The sequence below is a fragment of the Carassius gibelio genome, chromosome A2 (genome assembly GCF_023724105.1).
Source record: "Carassius gibelio isolate Cgi1373 ecotype wild population from Czech Republic chromosome A2, carGib1.2-hapl.c, whole genome shotgun sequence".
NCBI classification, from domain to species: domain Eukaryota; kingdom Metazoa; phylum Chordata; class Actinopteri; order Cypriniformes; family Cyprinidae; genus Carassius; species Carassius gibelio.
The window spans coordinates 28,793,193-28,812,760 of record NC_068372.1 but is presented as its reverse complement, the minus strand read 5'-3'; the positions used below and the strand labels follow the sequence as shown (position 1 = coordinate 28,812,760).

Sequence of the window (19,568 nt, the reverse complement as noted above, 5' to 3'; positions counted from 1 at the left end):
TGTGTTGACTTGCAGTGTGTATTTACATACTGAAATCTTCCTGAAATAATGACATGCTGTATGTGGAAAAACCTGTGCATTCTTACAAACTCCATGACCGCTCTAAGGTTTGGCACAAAGATAAACCCTAGACTGAAAATAAACAAGTCTTTAACTGCATGCTTATCCTGTATTTGTCCCAGCTGTTATCATACAGGATAAGACTGCTAACATTGTTCTGCTAATCAGAAAAAAAGAGACAAAATTGTTACATAACTCATGCACAACTCCAGAATTGTTTCAGTGATTATTTCAGCTTGACTAAATGAGTCAACAGCTTCAGAAACTATTTTAATTTAGTAACTGACTAGCAACATATAAGCAACACGGGGGCAGTCATGGCCTAATGGATGGAGAGATGGACATGTGACTCATGTGCCCACTGTTCTAGGTATGTGTGTGTGTGTGCACTTGGATAGGATAAACGCTTAGCATAAATTCAGAATATGGGACGCCATTGGCCTCCCATCATGTCACATAAAAAACCTTAGCAGCTAAAAAGTTAAATATTTATTTTCATGCACACTATAAAATGTTTCAAAGTTAAAATAAAGATTATTGGAGTACATTTTACAAAACAATTTTACTTCAAAACATATTTAATTAAAAGTGTTACTTGATCTTTCTTTGTTAAATAATTGAGTGAGACTTGTTTCTATGCCACATTTTAAAGGGTTAATGAACAGAATGCACACTTCTATGTACAGAATCTGTGACATGATGTTAATTGCCATAGAAAATAATCTCAACTCAGTTTGCAAAAACAAAGAAAAGGCATTTACAGAAATTAATTTGCAATGGAAGTCTTTGGAGAAACTGCTGACCCATGGCATGCCAATATATATTCCCAATATATATATTAAAAATAAAAATATTATAAAAAATATATTAAAGCTGTACTGTAGGTCAGTATAAATATCTTAGTGCCTCCCAGACAAGACTGCAAATAAACCCGACAAGACCAAAGAATCTGGACCCTCACATTCAAGAGCAAAGGTCATATTGACTTTTTTTTTTTTTACTTTAACTGAAGGGTTTTAGGATCTTTGATATTATTGACTTTTGTGTTTGTGTGTGTTTGTGTGTGTGTGTGTGTGTGTGTGTGGGTGTGGGTGTGTGTGTGTGTGTGTGTGTGTGTGTGTGTGTGTGTGTGTGTAGATGGTAAAGGTGGAACGTCTGCAAGTAAAGCAGTTAAAGTCTCATACCAAGCACAATTCTTCCAATATAATGGTTCAGATCTACCACAAAAGAGGTCAAGAAAACCAATTAACTTGCTCTTCCAAATCCTGCATCCACAAAAGGAGAATTCAGAAGAAGAAAAAAAGGATTCCGATTTTATCTGTAAGATCTTTCAAATTTATTTGTGTGAGAATATGAGTGTGTGAGTTAGGTGTTGCCTGTATTGTGAGGACAAAATGTCTCCGTAAGGAAAGTAAACTCTGAAACCATCCAATAGTCCCCATGACGAAAAAATGTACTACATAATGTTATAATTCAAGCATGGGTGTCCGTCAGACCAAGATAATGGTTCTGTTTCTTAAAAATGCACAGCTTTAGAATTGAACTGCTGGTGTGGATTACTTGCTGATTATTGTGATGTTTTTATTAGCTGTTTGAACTCTCATTCTGACGGCACATTTTAATGCAACTATTCCTTTAAGGTTATTTTAGGTAAAATCCATCATTCACAGTCAATTCTGTCATCACCTGCCTACCCTCAGGTCACTCCAAACTCCTGTAACCTTTACCTGTAGAACACAAAATAGATTATTATGAAAATGTCAAAGCTGCTCTAATAGAAATGCATGATTATCATTGGCTGTCAAGTTGTACTTTTTCTTATTTATTTATTTTTTTTGCCTTTGGAAATGTTTAGAACCACCACTGGCTTCCCCTCAAAAATAGTACATAATGGTCAGTATGAAAATAACAGACGTTAAGAAAAACAAATGAGTATTTGTGTGTTTTTATTTATTTATTTATTTTAAGATCAGAAACCAATTTAAACAGCGTTTACAGTCTACCGAAACAATAAGATTAGAATTAGATTCTGGCTGTGGAATCTAATAAATCCAACAAAGAAAGAAACTATTAAGGAATTTTTGAAAACTGTTTGTCCAAATGCGGTGAAGAAACACACTGAACATTACTACCAGATACTCTTAATACATTTTATTATCATGCAGTTTTATCAATATGAGAGGAGGTTTTGAGCAAAAAACAATAATTGAATATTTAAATTGAACGTTACATTTACATGCTCTTCATGTCAAGGCAGTTTGACTGGGTAATTTTTTATTATGAGCAGAAAGTGTTACTGTAGTTTACTAAAACCATACTAAAACACTTCTATGTGCAATAAGTAAACGAAACATTATCTGAAATAAAAATATAACTTAAACTTATTTTATTTCATCTACATTTCTCATTTTTATTTAATTTAACATGATGCACTTAACTCTAAAACTAAAACGTCTAATGTACATAAATAAAAATGGGAACACTTTATAATAAGGATTCATTAGTTAACTACTTTAGTTACCTTGAACTAAGAATGAACAATACTTCTACAGCATTTATTATTATTAGATAATATTCATTTACTAATGCATTATTGAAATCAAAAGTTGTGTGTTAACATTAGTTAATGCACTGTGAACTTACATGAACTAACAATGAACAACTGTACATTTATTAATAACTAAAGTTAACAACGACTAATAAATACTGTAATATTGTTCAATATTTGTTTATGTTAGTTAATACATTAACTAATGTTAACAAATTACACCTTATTATAAAGTGTTGCCATATAAATATACATATTTTTAATTACTAATAGTACTATAATAACAATAACTAATAAAAGAAACACCAAATAAGTTTACTTGAGCTAAATGAAAAGTGAGAACATAAGAATAAAATAATAAATAAAATATGAAAATAAACTCTCAAGCAAGTATCCCAATTCAATGTAAATAAAACTGGTGCCAGTTCACTAACAGTAACCACTCACTCATACAGCTGCATTTACTACAGTTCAGTTTTATGATGGATGCCATAAAGTATGTCCAAATTCTTATCTGGCATCTCAGATAATGAGTTGCACAACCATAAACAAAGTGATAATGATTGAATCATATGTGATTTGACAGCAATCCTTGAAATGACCTAACCAGAGGAAAAACTAGCCTACTAGGAAGGGCTGCCTTTGTTACTAGGAAACATCATAGAATTCATCATAGTGAATGAACTCCCCTGACATTCATTCAGCTCTACACTGCTCTATTGGTCTGTGGCTCAACAGCTTCATCTGCTGGCCTCATAGAAAATACTAAAATTTTGTTATGTCATGTGAATTAATATCCTCAGAATGTAAATGTCCCCAAAATGACGCAAACGTTAGATGAAACCGTATGTAAAAGCATGTGGCAAGTGCGGATTATTCAAACTAGAACTCCCATAATTCAAGGGGCTCCAACTGCGCATGCGCGCGTGTCAGACGGGACGTAAACAAGCTAACGTTACAGGAAGTGCAGCTGTTACATTCATAACAGAAGGTATGTGGACGGATTATTTTTAAATATATATGTACATGTTCTCTAATATTTTGTCATGAAATATATCTTATTTTATCGTTCATACAATGTATTTGTCCTTTAATAGTGTGAGAGGTTGACTTTGTCAATAAAATCAGAGGTTTGTTAGCAAGCATGCTAGTTTATGAATATAATTTTATGTAACTCACCGTTAAATATTATATTATTAGCACCGTTGGTATTATATATGTTTATTCTCGCATCTTTTAAGTGCGGTTCATTAATAGTTTTAACGCGTTTAAAGAGAATCTGTCATATGGTCCGGCTTGTGTTTAATTCAACGAAACAGCTGCTGTCAGGAGAAATGCATTCTGCTCTTCAGTCGTGAAAATAATTTCCTCATAATTGCCTCTAAAGCACCATGATTGTGTAAGTGCCTGTTTTGAATGTATTATTTTATTTATTTTTAGATGTGGTGGGGGCAGTGCACACACACACACACACACACACACACACAAAGGGTTTAAGCATTTATTTATTTATTAAGTTTTCTGTTTAATTTAATTGCAATTTTGTTTTTATTTTTCTGAGCAAGAAATGAATATAATTTTCCTCTGATTTACAGAAGAGATCCACTAAAATGTCATTCATTGTAACAGTCTTGTCAGTCATGTTTACAACAGTAATCAGTTCAATTTATGACATATTAAAAGACTAATTATTGTCACCCCAAATATCAATTAGGTGTAATTTTACAGTTTTAAAATTTGCCACTGTCCTAGGTTTTGCCCATTTGTCAGTAATAATGTTTTACTCATTTAAAACACAATACAATTTAATATGCTCCCTTATTCATTTAAATATTTTAACATGTACATGTCAGAATAAGTATGTTGTTTGAATTTTTACATAAATATTGTGTTACACTGAATGACTATGCAACATTATTTAAACCAAATTTTGACATTTTATCTTCCAAAAACTTATCTGAAACATTTATTGTGCTTTTACGGACTGAAATGTAAATTTTTATTGATGCAGGCATGTTAACGTCTTTGACCCATGTACATATGTATAATGGGTAGTTGACATTAAACTTGAGCAGTGAGTCATACTAAAGCCTAAAACTGATCTAAAATTATTGTTTTCTGTACAGAGTAAGATTATTTTACATGCACATTCTAATTATCTTAACTTCACGCTAATTTATTGTTTAGATGAGTAAAAAAATAATAATTAAATATTGAATTATATAGAAACTTTTGTGAGTGAACTGAGCTCTTTTAAAGTAAACATGAACTCAAAAGTGACCATTTTTACTGTCTAAATACAGGTTTCTGGTCTTGTTGTGAATGATTTGTAAATGCAAGTTTTTTCTAAGGAAAATACTTTTGTCTTTGTAGTTTTTATATCAGTATGTAATAACTATGTCAGTTCTGAAAGATAAAATCAAGGCAACCTCACCTTTTTTTTTCTTGTTGCATACTCTGTTTCATTGTGATCTGAACTCATAGATCATTTTTCTTCATTAAACATGTCTGTTGGTATTTGATGGTATTTATGGAGAAAAATGAGCTGGTTTGGGTTTAAAGTTAATTGTTTTATTTTCCAAATAAAACGTTGTTTTACTTTTTTAAATCAAACAATATAATCATTCAGCTATAGATCACTTTTCATTAAACATTGTAGCTCAAAGTGCTACTAGTTGGTGCTTTTTTAAGTTTTCACAACTTCTAGTTGTTGTTATGAATGGCTTGGGACTGAGTTTATTTATAGCTTTGTCTAATTACTGTTTATGTGCTATTGTTGGATTTTTGATCATGATTCTAGTAGTCCATTAAATCCTTGATCAGTATAGAATAGAGAAGGTGACTTTAGTGTTCCAGTTTTAATTCTCATCTCATAAAACCATTTTAAGTGCAGTGACAAAATTAATGGGGTTTTTGAGATGCATAAACCCTTATGGTCACCAGAGGGCAATGGTGTCAGGACGTTATATGAGCTGGTTTGAGCATTTAATCACACTTAAATTCACACAGAGTTTACAGAATGGGTTTTGAGAGACATCACGATCATTTGTTTAAAGGTTATCTGTTCGTCTGATGCAATAACACTGCTGTTTACAGAACACACTGCTGCCATGAGGGCATAATGTCTGCAAAATATGTTTGAACAAACACAGATAGCAGACTCATTGCACACGGTTCAGTTCAGATTCACCATTGTACATCAGAAAGTGTAAGATTTTGAAATAACTTGTTAGATTTTGCCTCTCAGGTGACATGGAAAGGTGACGTGTCATCAGAGCCAACAGCCAATCCCTGGGCATCGTGCTGCAAGGAGCCAATAGCAGGGTGGCGCAGAGATGACAGAGTGCTTCCTGCCACCCACTAGCAGCCCTGCAGAGCAGAGAAGGGCGGAGCATCCTGGGGGCGTGGCTCGTACCCCGAGCTCTGAAGAGATCAGCCCCACTAAGTTCCCAGGTCTGTACCGTACGGGCGACCCTTCACCCCCTCACGACGGACACCACCATGAGCCACCCGAGGTGGCATCTGATGACGAAAAGGAGCACAATAAGAAGAAGAACAAGTTTAAGAAGAAGGAGAAACGCAGTAAGATAAACACACTCACACTGCCCTTATACAGGTGCCCTTATACTGATACTTGCATCTAAATAAAGACCTGAATGTTGTTGCATTAGATCACAAGATATAATGCAACAAGCGACATTCAGTGAAAACACAGAAACCACAGGAGCATTTTTCATTCCACTTATGTTATTTTGGTATCATTGAGAGACTTATTATAGTGCTTATAATTTTCTAGTTGCTTTCTCTTTTTTTATATGTAAATGATAAAATATGTGTGACTATATATTAGTTTTCAATACATGAGTGAAGTTTAAACTGATCAAAAGTTACAGTAAAGAGATTAACAATGTTACAGAAGATTTCCGTTTAAAATAAATGCTATTTGAACTTTCTATTCATCAATTAATCCTGAAAAATGTATCACAGTTTCTAGAGGAATATGAAGCAGCAAAACACATATTTGAGTGCAAATCGGCATATTAGAATGATCTCTGAAGGATCATGTGACACTGAAGACTGGAGACATGATCCTAAAATATCAGCTTTGCATTGCAGGAATTATATATATAGAGAGAGAAGGCAGTCATTTTTAAATTGTAATAATTTTTCACAATATTACAGTTTTTATTGTATTTTTTTTATCAAACAAATAAAGCTGTGATGAGTATAAAAGAAGACTTCCAAAAACATTAAAAAAAAAAATGACTTTGAATGGTACTTTGAGATAGCATCTAAAGACTAGTGAGATATCATTTTATGTATCTATACAGTCCAGCTCTATTTGATAGTATGGACTTCTGCCCTCAGTGTGCAGATGTTCCAGTTTCTCTACAGCCTCAGAGTGAATTGGTTGTTTTCCTGCCGCTATATTTAGCCTCCCTGCCGCAGCCTATTGCACACAAGCAGGAAGTGATGGAGCTTTTAAAGACACACCCTGTCCATCCCTGTAGGTGTGTTATGGTGGCTGAGGAGGGGCCGCTCAGGAATACTGTCTGATGGGGTCAGAGCCGTGTGTGTGAGCTGCTGATTACTGTTCTGCTCCAGGTGAAGTCAGTGTCAGGACAGGGAAATAGATCACTAAAACGGGGATATTGCCAAATTGTAAGCTGACCTCTTTAGAGCAGGTTTGAGTGTTTTTCTGTCGCTCTCGTTTCATTCTGCTCCTCACAGTCTCACCTAACCTTCAGAGACACAGACGGTGGGACAGTAAATTTTGCTCAGCCGTTAATAGGACGGTTTCTTTATAGCATCAGGTATTGGAAGAAGATTGCTTCTCTTCTCTTCTCTTCTCTTCTCTTCTCTTCTCTTCTCTTCTCTTCTCTTCTCTTCTCTTCTCTTCTCTTCTCATCATCTTATCTCTTCTTTTTCACCACTTTTTCCTTTAGCCGAGGGATACGCTGCGTTCCAGGAGGACAGTTCTGCCGATGAGGCCGAGAGCCCGTCTAAGATGAAGCGCTCCAAGGGCATCAACGTCTTCAAGAAGCCCAGTTTCTCCAAGAAGAAAGAAAAGGACTTCAAAGTGAAGGAAAAGGGGCCTAAAGAGGAGAAGGCCAAGGACAAGAAGTCCAAAGACCTGACGGCAGCAGATGTGGTGAAACAGTGGAAAGAGAAGAAGAAGAAGAAAAAGCCCAGCGCCGAGCCCGAACCTGTCATCACAGAAGCGGCGACGACGTTCCGGCCGATCTTTGGAGCGCCTTTAGCGGAAGCGGTGAGGAGAACGGCGCTGTATGATGGGATACAGCTCCCGGCCGTCTTCAGAGAGTGTGTGGATTACATCGAGAGCTACGGCATGAAATGTGAAGGCATCTATCGTGTCTCTGGTACGACCCTGTTCTATTTCCTGTTAACTGAAATCTCATGTTTATGTTTATGTTTATTTAAAGGAATATTCTGGGTTGTCTTCGATTATTGCACACAATAATTTTCAGTAATGCGCTGACCTAATATTAATTATTAATGAGTATTTTATTATTAACCTAAACTGTCACAAATAAAAAGGTCCTATTATTTATCAAATTCTCTAATAAAATATATGAGGGAGAAATCAAATTATTAACATTAACAGAATATTCTTTATTAAGCTAATTTCCTTGACTCTAATTTGGGATGGCACCCTGTTACCAGGGTGTAAAATTTTATTTTTTCTCCTACCAGACAAACTTTTTTTGCCATCCATTTTTATTTTGTCAATTTAAATATATATAAAATGAACAACAACAACAACAAACATTAATTATACAGTTCAAACATTTGGGGTTGTAAGAGTTTCTTAATGTTTTTTAAAAGAAGTCTCTTATGCTTACCAAGGCTGTGATTATTTGATCAAAAATACAATATAGTAATTTTGTTAAATATTATTACAATTTAAAATAACTATATTCGATTGCAATAGATTTTCAAATGGAATTTATTCCAGTGATGCAAAGCTGAATTTTCAGCAGGCATCAGTTGTGCTGCTTAATATTTTTTTGTGGAAACCAGATTCTGTGATGAATAAAATTTAAAAGAACATAATTTACTTGAAATATAGATCTTTTGTGACTATAAATATTTTTACTGTCACTTTTGAGCAATTTAAAGTAACCTTGCTGAATAAAAAAAACTGCATCTTACTGACCCCAAACAGCAGTGTATATATTAAATTGAACAAATGTGCAAAGCAAATAATAATAAAAACTCTTTAATCTCAATGTGTTTTCACATCTGTGTCCAAAATGTTTCCACGTTGTTCCTGCAGGTATGAAGTCAAAGGTTGACGAGCTGAAAGCAGCGTACGACCGTGAGGAGTGTCCGTGTCTGGAGGAGTATGATCCTCACACGGTGGCCAGTCTGTTGAAGCAGTACCTGCGAGAGCTGCCTGATAACCTGGTGGGTAAAGAGCTGGTCCAGCGTTTGGAGGAGGCCTGCGGGCGGCCCAGCGAGGCAGAGAAACTGCAGGAGTTTCAGAGGCTCCTGGGGGAAGTTCCCGCGGGGAGCAGACTCCTCCTGGCCTGGCTCATCACTCACATGGACCACGTCATCGCCCGCGAGACTGACACCAAGATGAACATCCAGAACATCTCTATTGTGCTCAATCCCACCGTACAGGTGACTTTATAATCTACAGGTGCTGTTTGCTTGATGCCTTATTCTACAGTTTTATTGGCAGGTCTGAAAATGTTTTAAAAAATGAACATGCTACATTAATCAATTCTTCAATTGGAATTATTATAAAACATACCACTATTATAAAATATAACAATAATTTATACATTAACATTTATATTGAAATATTATTATAGAATATTTTAGGCATGTAGAAGGACTTTTAACATGGATTTACAATCAGATGATCGTTTTAATCTTTTTTTTGTTCTTAATATGAATTTTCTGAAAATTAGGCATGCTTATTTACTATAATTTTTGTTGTTAATAAAAAACTGTTTTTCATGTTTTATCAATCCACACTCTTTCTTCTCACATTAAAACAGATAAGCTTTAGTGGAGTAAATATTGTGAGTGATATTAGCCATTTTTTACAATTGCAATATTACAAGACATTATTTTTTATGTTTTAATGATAAATGCATTTATTTACTTGTTTTTTTAAACTTTTAGGTCTATAGAAGAACATTTCTTAACACAGGATGATTTGATTACATTCTCACCCATATGAAATCAAGATGATTTAAATAAAATTTATGTTTCCTTCCGCTTATTTAACATTATAACTAATTGCTATTTCAAATACTGGATTTCAAGTTTCTTGTATTACTTCATAATCTTTTTGAAAATATCATGAACAATAATGGTCCTTTTTCCATGAGCATTACAAAAAGTTAATTTTGTATCCTGGATTGAAGTACATAGTAAAGATTTTATTCTGTACAGGAAGTTTAGTATAGTAAAATGTTGCTAATCACCATTAATAGTCTTAGAGTAGATGGTTGTGGACACATTGTTCTGCTCTCAGACTGAAGGCTGTTCTACTTTATAGTCTCTCAGGACACATGGAGGATAGAGGTGCCCTCATACTGCTAATGAGATCTTTGTTTGGGGTCATTTTTATTTGAGAGGTGACTGCAAATGATGTGAAGAAGAGGGAGTAGCATGATTGGGCAATAACAATTAATTTACCTTCCATAAACTGTGGTTCTGTCTTATTTTAATGTTCACCATGGCTGTTTATGCTTGACACAAAATCAATCCATTGCTCTTTCTGGTTTGTAGATTGGGAATCGTGTGCTGTACGTGTTTTTCACTCACGTTCGAGAGCTGTTCGGTGATGTGGTTCTGAAGCCAGTCGTTCATCCTCTGCGTTGGTCAAATATGGCCACCATGCCGACCCTACCTGAGACCCAGGAGAGCATTAAAGAGGAGATCCGCAGACAGGTGGGCCACAGAACTGACACAATACAGCTATAGCCCTACACTTCCAATAAAAGAAGAGGCTCGATCTCACAAATATATCTAACAGGGCAAAACTTACAAGGAAGATGACAAAATTCTCTTTTGCATAAGGAATAATGCACCTTTTTAGGACTGTTATGATTTTCATGACAATTTTGTCATTTTGAGATCCAGATCATGTGATTTACTTGGAAGAGGAAGCTGTATCATGGAAGATGTTTTACATAAAATTATTTGTTTTATTGCAAATGTGACTCTAGAACAGGGAAATGCGTGCGATATTCAAAACAGGAGATGAATCCAAACTTTGTGAGCGAGGAGAGACTGGAAACAAAAACAGTCCTGATTTGTGTGAAACTATAGCTGCTGTCACATGACTTGGACAAACTTACAATAACAGAACATTTAATGGCTCAAAAGGTTAAAGTCAATAGTTATCATACAGTGATATACAGAGTATAGAGTTATTAAATGTATGCAGCTCAGATCATTTGATGAGAAATATTTGAGTTCTTTGAAATCTCTGACTTTTAATTGCAGATTTCTGAACACAGTTTGAGATCTTTTTCTCAAGAAGAACTTTATTTGCTCTAAGACTGCTGAAATTTGTTGAGGTCTTGTTTGTGAGTTATAGTGAAACCAAAAATTGTCAGCATAAAAAGTTATTTTCCATTCCAGCCGAACAGAAATCTTTGACCAAAACAGTGCCATTTATTTAGTGCTTCTCCGATGGCACGTATTATACTTTTACTTAACCAGTTAGTGATGTTTTATAAAATATATGTTTGGATACATCTGCCATGAATAAATCTGTCATGATTGTTTGTTATGTTTATATGTCAACAACAAATTGGAACAGGAACAGAATTCTAGTTCATCCAATTTAAACATTTATATAAATATATATATTTGGAAACTTCGCATTTTTCGGTGTTTGTGTAAAAAGTTAATTTCAGTGCATCACTATCATTTTACACGCGTGCATGTGTTTTTCTGCAGGAGTTCCTCTTGAACCGTCTGCACAGAGATCTGCAGGCCGGTGTGAAGGATCTGTCTAAGGAGGAGAGACTCTGGGAGGTGCAGCGGATCGTCACTGCACTGAAACGCAAGCTTCGCGAGGCCAAGAGACAGGCAAGAGATCTGACCCCTGACCCTTGCTTTACTAGACATCAGCACAGTCTCAGAATAAGATTTTCTGAGAATGAAGAATCAAATGCAGAAAGAATAAGTGTTCGTTCACATATCGTGCCTAAAAACATGCTTTGTGTTTTATTCTAAAGCGTCTGTGCGTTTGCACTCCGGAGGGGTAGGCAACCATGATCTGGGCTCTCCAAGAAGAGCAGAAGTTTAATTTTAATGAGCGCGTCTACCGTGTGCCCTTTGAGACTGTGTCACTTCCAAAATGAACACGCTTGCTGTGCGTCTACATTTGAAATAACGAACTTGAGCATGCAAAAGACATGATATGTGAACGACCCCTAATGCTTAAAAATTAAGAACGTTATAAGGCCAAATGCAGAGAGGTATTGGGTAGAAATTAGGAAAATGTATTATATGGAAGAATTAAAGGATAGTTCTCACAAAAACGAAAATGTTTTCCCCACCCTCAAGCCATCCTAGGTTCTGCATCATCTGCTGGAACACCACTCGCTCGTGAACGCATGCACGACAGTTAGCAGAAGCTAGAGATTACGGTTAATTGTTAAGTGTAAATATGGATATGTTTCTTACACACATGCATTGCTTTGCTTCAAAAGACAAAAGACACTTCATGTCTTTTGGATGCACTTTATTTTGTTAACACCCATTCACTGCCATTATAAAGCTTGGAAAAGCCAGGACATTTTTTTATATAACACTGATTGTATCCGTCTGAAAGAAGAAACTATATTTACCTAGGATGGCTTGAGGATGAGTAAATCATGGGGTGATGTTAAATTTTGGATGAACTATCCCTTTAACTTTAGAGACTTAAAAGGGATCTGTTTCCAATATTTTGGGAGAAATGTATGGAGTATTGTAATGTAATTTTTGTTATTATCAATATTTGTGTATATGTAAACCTATGTCTGCCTCAAAAACAGTCTATACCCCTAATACTATACAAAAAATTTTGTTGAAAAATCAATGTTAACAAAGACAGCAATGAATGAACAAATCACAACAATTATTAATGACATGAAACCAGATTTATTTTTAGAGTTTTTTTAAATCAAAGATAAACTCTGAAAACCCTTTTGATTGTATATGTTGTTTATATTTATTTACTTTTTGCTGTTTAGTAGCTGTCAGTTAGCATGATGCTAAATTATAAAAAAACAAAAATCTTAATTGTAGGCCGCTTCTGTAAGAAACTGCTCACTAAAAACAAATGTTTGTTTAATTTATGCCCCATTATTTTTCATCATGTCACACTTCCAGAAAGCTCCTCATGTGTGGTTTCTTCTCTGTCCCTCTGAATCTGCAGGAGTGTGAGACTAAAATCGCACAGGAAATCGCCAGCCTTTCTAAAGAGGACGTATCAAAGGAGGAGATGTCTGAGAACGAGGAGGAAGTCATTAATCTTCTCCTGGCACAGGTGAGGCCACCTGCTCGATTTCAGATGCTGCTTTGACACTCAAACGGCTTTCTGACAGATAAACAAATCAGCTGGTCAATGATAAGCAGCACTGTACTTTGCATAGCATACGTCACATCTGTTTTTAACACATTGTGAACCCACAGAAACACATAATGTGCAGATGCTGGCATGTGAAAGATGTCTCTTTTTTTCTGTCATATAGCATGTTCCAACTCTGCCCTACAGTTTTCTGCACCTGTGGATTGTGATGCAGCCGATGATTCTCTCTGTGTGATGTTTGGTTTGTTTCTCTACCTCCCCCTGCAGGAGAATGAGATCCTAACAGAGCAGGAGGAGCTGATATCACTGGAGCAGGTGCTGCGGAGGCAGATCGCCACAGAGAAAGAAGAAATTGAGCGGCTAAGTGCGGAGATCGCAGATATACAGAGGTGAGAAGTCACACACAGGTGAAGTTATCAAACTTAGTGCTAATTTTAATAATGCATGATTTCTGTGGGTAGCAACTTTTCTCTTCTGCTCACCAAATGTACGGTCACATAATTCTTCAGAAATCATTCTAATATGCTGATTTGCTTAAGAAAGAGCTGAAAAGTGTTGAAAACAGCTGTGCCTTAGTAAGCATAAGAATCTTCTTTCACAAACATGAATTAGTTGTTATTTATTCCACACTTTAATGTTTGTGTTATTGCCAGTAGATTTGAATTTGAATTTTTTTTTTATTGTTTTTCATTTTCTGCTTGAAATGACACACACACACACACACACACACAGCCGTCAGCAGGGTCGCAGTGAAACAGAGGAGTATTCATCAGACAGCGAGAGTGAGAGTGAAGATGAAGAGGAACTGCAGATGATTCTAGAAGACCTACAGAAACAGAACGAAGAGCTGGAGGTGAGAAGGAAGGACGGGAAGATTTGTACAAAGTTAAAATTTGAATGACTATTTGCTGAGCTCTGTTCTCTTTAGTGACTGTTGCTAACTTTGTCAAGCTTTCCTATTTTGCTTGTTTTGTTGCGTTAAGTCTAATTGAGTAAACTACATTAGAAATTATTATTATTATTATTATTATTATTATTATTATTATTATTATTAAATGTGTCCCAAGAAAACCGTTTACAGGTTTACAAAATAAGTAATTCTGGCTCTAAAATCTAATTGGATAAACCATGTTTAAAATTGCTGAAAATAGTCAACATCAGCCTTATTTTAATATCATTGAGGTAATAATGTTATAGTAATATTATAGTGTTTATTAATATTTTGATTTATGTTTATATTGTAATTTTTGTAAATATATATATGTATGTATATGTTTATTTAATTGTGGTGGGCATAGATAATTTTTTTTAATCTAGATTAATCTCACTGTGATCTTGAAATTAATCTAGATTAATCTAGATTAAAAGTGGCTCATTCGAATTCTGCCGAAAGCATTCAGAATATGTGTGTTACCCAAATAAAATTGACAAACAGTAAGTCTTTGAGAAGGGGTTTATCAAGCTAGGTGGTGCATTAGAAAAGGGGCTCATCTCCTGTTTCCAAAATGCATCACAAAGTGCTTGAAAAAGCTGTAAACTAATTCCACATTGCACAAGGTGCAAACTACATTACGCCTGTTTCACAACAATGTTTTTTTCAAGTTTGTAGGTGTCAAGGTACAGAAACCAAATAATTAAATGTAAAATAGCACCGGATAGTCTTCAATGTAAAAATGAAATATACAATCAAACCTACATTTATTCAGACACCTTCAACAATTCTCACATTATTACAGTTTTGCTATATATATATATCAAAAATGATATCTGGTGTCTGAATAATTTTTGGTTTGACTGTTAAAACTACAAAGAAATTCAGTCAAGAGCAGTGAGTGATTTTCATTTTCATTTTCTTGGATTAACATTACAGCAGCCAGCAGCTAAATTAGACGCGGTCACTTTAAGAGACCATGAACGCATCCAGTATAATACACATCCCATTTTTTCCCTCAACTGTTTACTTTCACTTAAGAAATAACTAACAGTTTTTTCGAGCATAATTTCCAATGTGGATATTTTGACATATTTTGTATGTATATTTTGGATATTTTGACATATTTTGTATGTATTTGTCGGCACAAGAGCAAAAATAAGCAAATTCGATGTTCTAGTGTTTTGAGACGCCTTTCCCTCGGTTCAGTGTCGCTGTCCGTGATACGCGGCTCTCTCTCTCTCTCTCTCTCGCAGCACGTTAACGCAGATAACAGCCCACCACTAATATATATATGTATTAGTATGTTTTTGTCAGAAATTTTTAGTTCAGATATTTTAGTCCATAATTAGACGAAATTAAAACGAGAAATGTTGTCTTGGCTACTAATTCATTTTTTTATATAGATTTTTTTATTTATTTCAGAGAGCATTCGTTTTGTTTGAAATTCAAGTACCATCTTACTTTTTTTTTTTAATCAAGAAGTATATAGTTTCCTTCTGATATACATCACAAAAGAAAAAAAGTCGATTTTGCCAGTTTTAATGTGCACAGCACATTGGCATCCATAAATGTCTAATTGCTTAATTATATTATTTGCTGCTTAGAATTTGGCCTAAACTACTTATTAAATTATATGCATCTTTAATTTTGTTTCTTTCTCTGCAGAATAAAAACACTCATCTGAATCAGGCCATCCATGAAGAACAGGAGGCCATATTGGAACTGCGTGTTCAGCTCCGCCTCCTTCAGAGCCACAAGCTACAACAGGAGCTCACAGCCCCGCCCACTTCTGAACAGGCCCCACCCTCCCAGCCCAGCCCAGAGGAACGATCTAGAGTGGACGAGCCAATCAAACGCACCGCAGCGGTCGCCATAGAATCCACTGCCGCAACCGCTGCCGTCCCAGCCAATGGGAAGCCTGGAAAAGATGTCACGAAGCCATCGCCCAGCAAAGACAAGAGGGAGGCCAACCAGTAAACCATCTGACCATCAGTACACCTGCGCTTGTGTTTGCTCATCACAAGACTGTGACATCTTGGGTCAAAGGTCAGCAAGGTGAAGTGAGATGTTCATTACACTGGGAGAAATCTGGACAGCAGAGATGTGATCGGACACGATCTGTGATCTGTAGGTCAGTAGGTCTAAAGAGAGGCGAGTGTGGGAAACATTTCTGATTAGATTAACTATAGAGTGAAAGTGGATTCTTTTGATCGGTTTAAGTTTGTATGTGAAATTGCAGCAGCACAATCAGATCTTTGTGAATGCTCAGATTCGAAGTGCCCTTTGACCCCAGTCTAAAAAGAGAGGCTAAATCTTTTTTTTTTCCTAAATAGTTAAGAGTGTTAGAGGTTTGTGTTTAAAAGTCTCATCTGTTCAGGTCAATTTTACTCCAAAATCAAAAGAAAAAATTATATTATATTATATTATATTATATTATGCATTAAGAGCATTAAGCCTGTTTTCAAGGCTATTTTTTTATTTTTTGCATTCTAACATTATTTACATTACTATTAAGCACTTTCCAGATAATAACTTTTCACTTTCTCAGTACCTTAATTCAAATAAAATGTCATTCTCACAGAAATGTGGAAATATAGAAAAATATTGATATTATTTACGTGATAAAGTATATATCATTATATTATTGTTTGTACTGAATTCATGCCAATTTAAATAGAAATAAATTTAACTATAGTATTTTAAGTGCAAACTGTCCTTAATAGCCATTAAAGTAATGTCACAATGCAAAAAAAAAAAAAAAATTCTGCAAACATGTTTTTCCTTTCGATTTTGGGTTAAAATATACAAAAGCCCATTTCCACAAAAGTAATTGAAACTTATTATTTCAAATATTTCAGTAAAAAAAAAAAAAGTCAGAATTGTGAGCTATAAATTCAGAATTCAGACTTTTCAGAGTTTAACTTTTGCAACTCTGTTTTTTTTTTTTTCTATCACAGGATAAATTTATAACAGGTAATTTTGACTTTTTATCTCACAATTCATACTTTGTTTCTTGCAGTTACTAGTTTATCTCTTCATTCTGAAGTGGAAAAAGGTCAGATTTATGAGATGTAAACTCTGAGCTTCAAGATAAAAAGCTGCAGTTACCTTTATTCATTCCATGGAGTAAACAGACTTTCATAGAAATGTGACATGTTGTCTTAAAATTCACATAAATACTTCAAGCATTTCAAGAAACTAAGCCATTAAATACCGAGCACTAATAGGATGTTATGACACAACCTTTAATTGCAGCCTGTGTGAAAACTCCAAACCACAGGTGACGAACATCCGTATCTTCTGCGATCACGTTACATTCAGTGCGAAAACTGCAATCCTTTCAGACAAGCAGATTTACTTTACTGTTTATTATTAACCAATGCCTTTTATTTATGCAGTTTGGCTTAAAATTTAATCCAGAAGGAGAAATTACACTGAGAAATGTCCTGGATGTCCATTGCCAATTCAAAAATAAGGTTATGAAAAATCATAATCGTCTGCCGGCTCTCCTGTTGTGGGTCCAGGTCTAGAACCAAGATCAAAATCAGTGAAAATGAAGTTGTGTGTTTGTGAATGCACTGTGCCATAGGTGACTGAGTGTAGGTGCACAGAAGAGCTACTTTGAAGATGCTCTGGGACATTGTAATACAGCTAGCTAGATTGTATTTTTACCTATTAGGATATTTAAAGTAGACTGTTATGATCGTTTATTATAAATATTTAATAATCATTATATGTAAACATCTAAGATCTGCACTTACAGAATGAGAATAAGTCGATTGGCGTTTATTGTGGAGTTGGTAACATTTTTATTTTTTCCGTACGTTCATGTAATGCCACGTGTTGTTTTTGTAAAACAAATTTTGTGAAGCACAAGGATACTTTTGATCACTGATGAAGTTTGAGGGGTTATTATGAGTGGTTTTAATAAGTGTAGGTGATCAGAATCAAATGAAAAATATTTTGCATAAAACAAATTATGCTTATGATTTAAAGAAACCTAATTTTCTTTCTGCAAAATATCTTATTTTTCTGTTGATTTGGGGTGAAATATGAGCATTCAGTTTTTCAGAGATCCACCCGACTGGTCCTGAAGCTTGACACAGTTGTTCCAGATGTTCTGACACACTGATCCAGAGTCATTTTGAAAACTTGCACTAGATTGTCACCAATTTTTCCTTTTTTATATCAATATTCTGTTAGTTTCACGTTATTTTGTGATTCGTTTTTTTCTAAAGTGCTTGTTGAATGCTAGTGTACTACTGGATTATTGTATTTTATTCATCTCTTTCAGATGTAACACATTTCCACCCTCATTTTGTTTTGGTTTGATTTCTCTCTTTATTTCTTGTCATGCTGTCCAGGAAGTTACATTTCAGAAGTACTGTATAATTCTATTGACAGACTTTTTGACTTATTGTCATTTGTATGCTATGTAAAAAAAAATAAAAAAAAGAAAGAAAGAAAGTTGCTAGAACTTATCTCAAAGAGACACACACACACATGCTCATCTTTTGGAAATGATAGTTTTTCATGTTATAAACGAAAGCTTCTGTAGCTCATGATCATTGCGAACAGAATGCTGCCATCTAAAATAAAATGATAGGTTGAACTTAATTCAAGTTTGAGAATTTTTCTGTGCAATAAAAAATATGAAAGATCGACCTGTTGCTCCTGTGATGAAGGTGATGATCTTGCTGGATGCCCTCAGTGACTGCTGTGATTAGTGTTATTACCGTTACAGACAGACGGAGGCATGTGGTCTAATTTAATACAAGAAACAGAGAAAACCACTGGGTAAGAAGTCCAGAGCTTGAAGTGTAAGACCATCTACAAAGCATTTATTTTATTATTTTATTTTATGATTATGATAATATTGTTAATAAATACAAATGTAGTAAAATATCAAAGTAAATGTGTAGTCAATGTTTATTATATTATTATTGCATTTGACATTATTAATTACTGAAGGTTGCCTTCTTTGTAAAATAATATGTATATATATATATATATATATATATATATATATATATATATATATATATATATATATACACATATATATATATATATATATATATATATATATATATATATATAAAATATATGTATATATGTGTATATGTATATATATATATATATATACGTATACGTATATATATATATATATATATATATATATATATATATATGTATATATATATACGTATACGTATATATATATATATATATATATATGTATATGTATAACACATATTATATATATATATATATATATATGTATATATACACATATATTATATATATGTATATGTATATATATATATATATATATATAATATGTGTATATATATATACATACATATATATATATATATATATTATAAATATATTATATATATATATATATATATATATATATATATATATACGTATATGTATATACGTATATATAT

At 34.1% G+C, this 19,568-nt stretch overlaps 1 protein-coding gene across 2 annotated transcripts; it reads left to right on the top strand.

The window, feature by feature from the left end:
• The first annotated feature begins 3,460 nt into the window (after positions 1-3,460).
• On the top strand, positions 3,461-18,729 carry LOC127937674 (ralA-binding protein 1-like). 2 transcript variants are annotated; one of them, XM_052534295.1, is made up of 10 exons: positions 3,461-3,599; positions 5,856-6,190; positions 7,555-7,989; positions 8,907-9,256; positions 10,379-10,540; positions 11,558-11,689; positions 13,026-13,136; positions 13,446-13,567; positions 13,911-14,031; positions 15,778-18,729. In XM_052534295.1, exons 2-10 carry the CDS (start codon positions 5,944-5,946, stop codon positions 16,087-16,089), a joined length of 1,992 nt encoding a protein of 663 aa, XP_052390255.1. In that variant the 5' UTR covers positions 3,461-3,599; positions 5,856-5,943; the 3' UTR covers positions 16,090-18,729. The 2 variants fall into 2 exon arrangements, with proteins under 2 accessions (XP_052390255.1, XP_052390256.1); XM_052534296.1 differs by lacking the exons at positions 3,461-3,599; positions 5,856-6,190 and adding an exon at positions 6,835-7,422.
• Positions 18,730-19,568: the final 839 nt, after the last annotated feature.

Coding starts and splice junctions, on each gene's coding strand:
- LOC127937674 (XM_052534295.1), top strand. CDS start 5,944: ATGACAGAGTGCTTCCTGCCACCCACTAGCAGCCCTGCAGAGCAGAGA. Junction 9,257..10,378: donor TGCTCAATCCCACCGTACAG/GTGACTTTATAA, acceptor TCTGGTTTGTAG/ATTGGGAATCGTGTGCTGTA. Junction 14,032..15,777: donor AACAGAACGAAGAGCTGGAG/GTGAGAAGGAAG, acceptor CTTTCTCTGCAG/AATAAAAACACTCATCTGAA.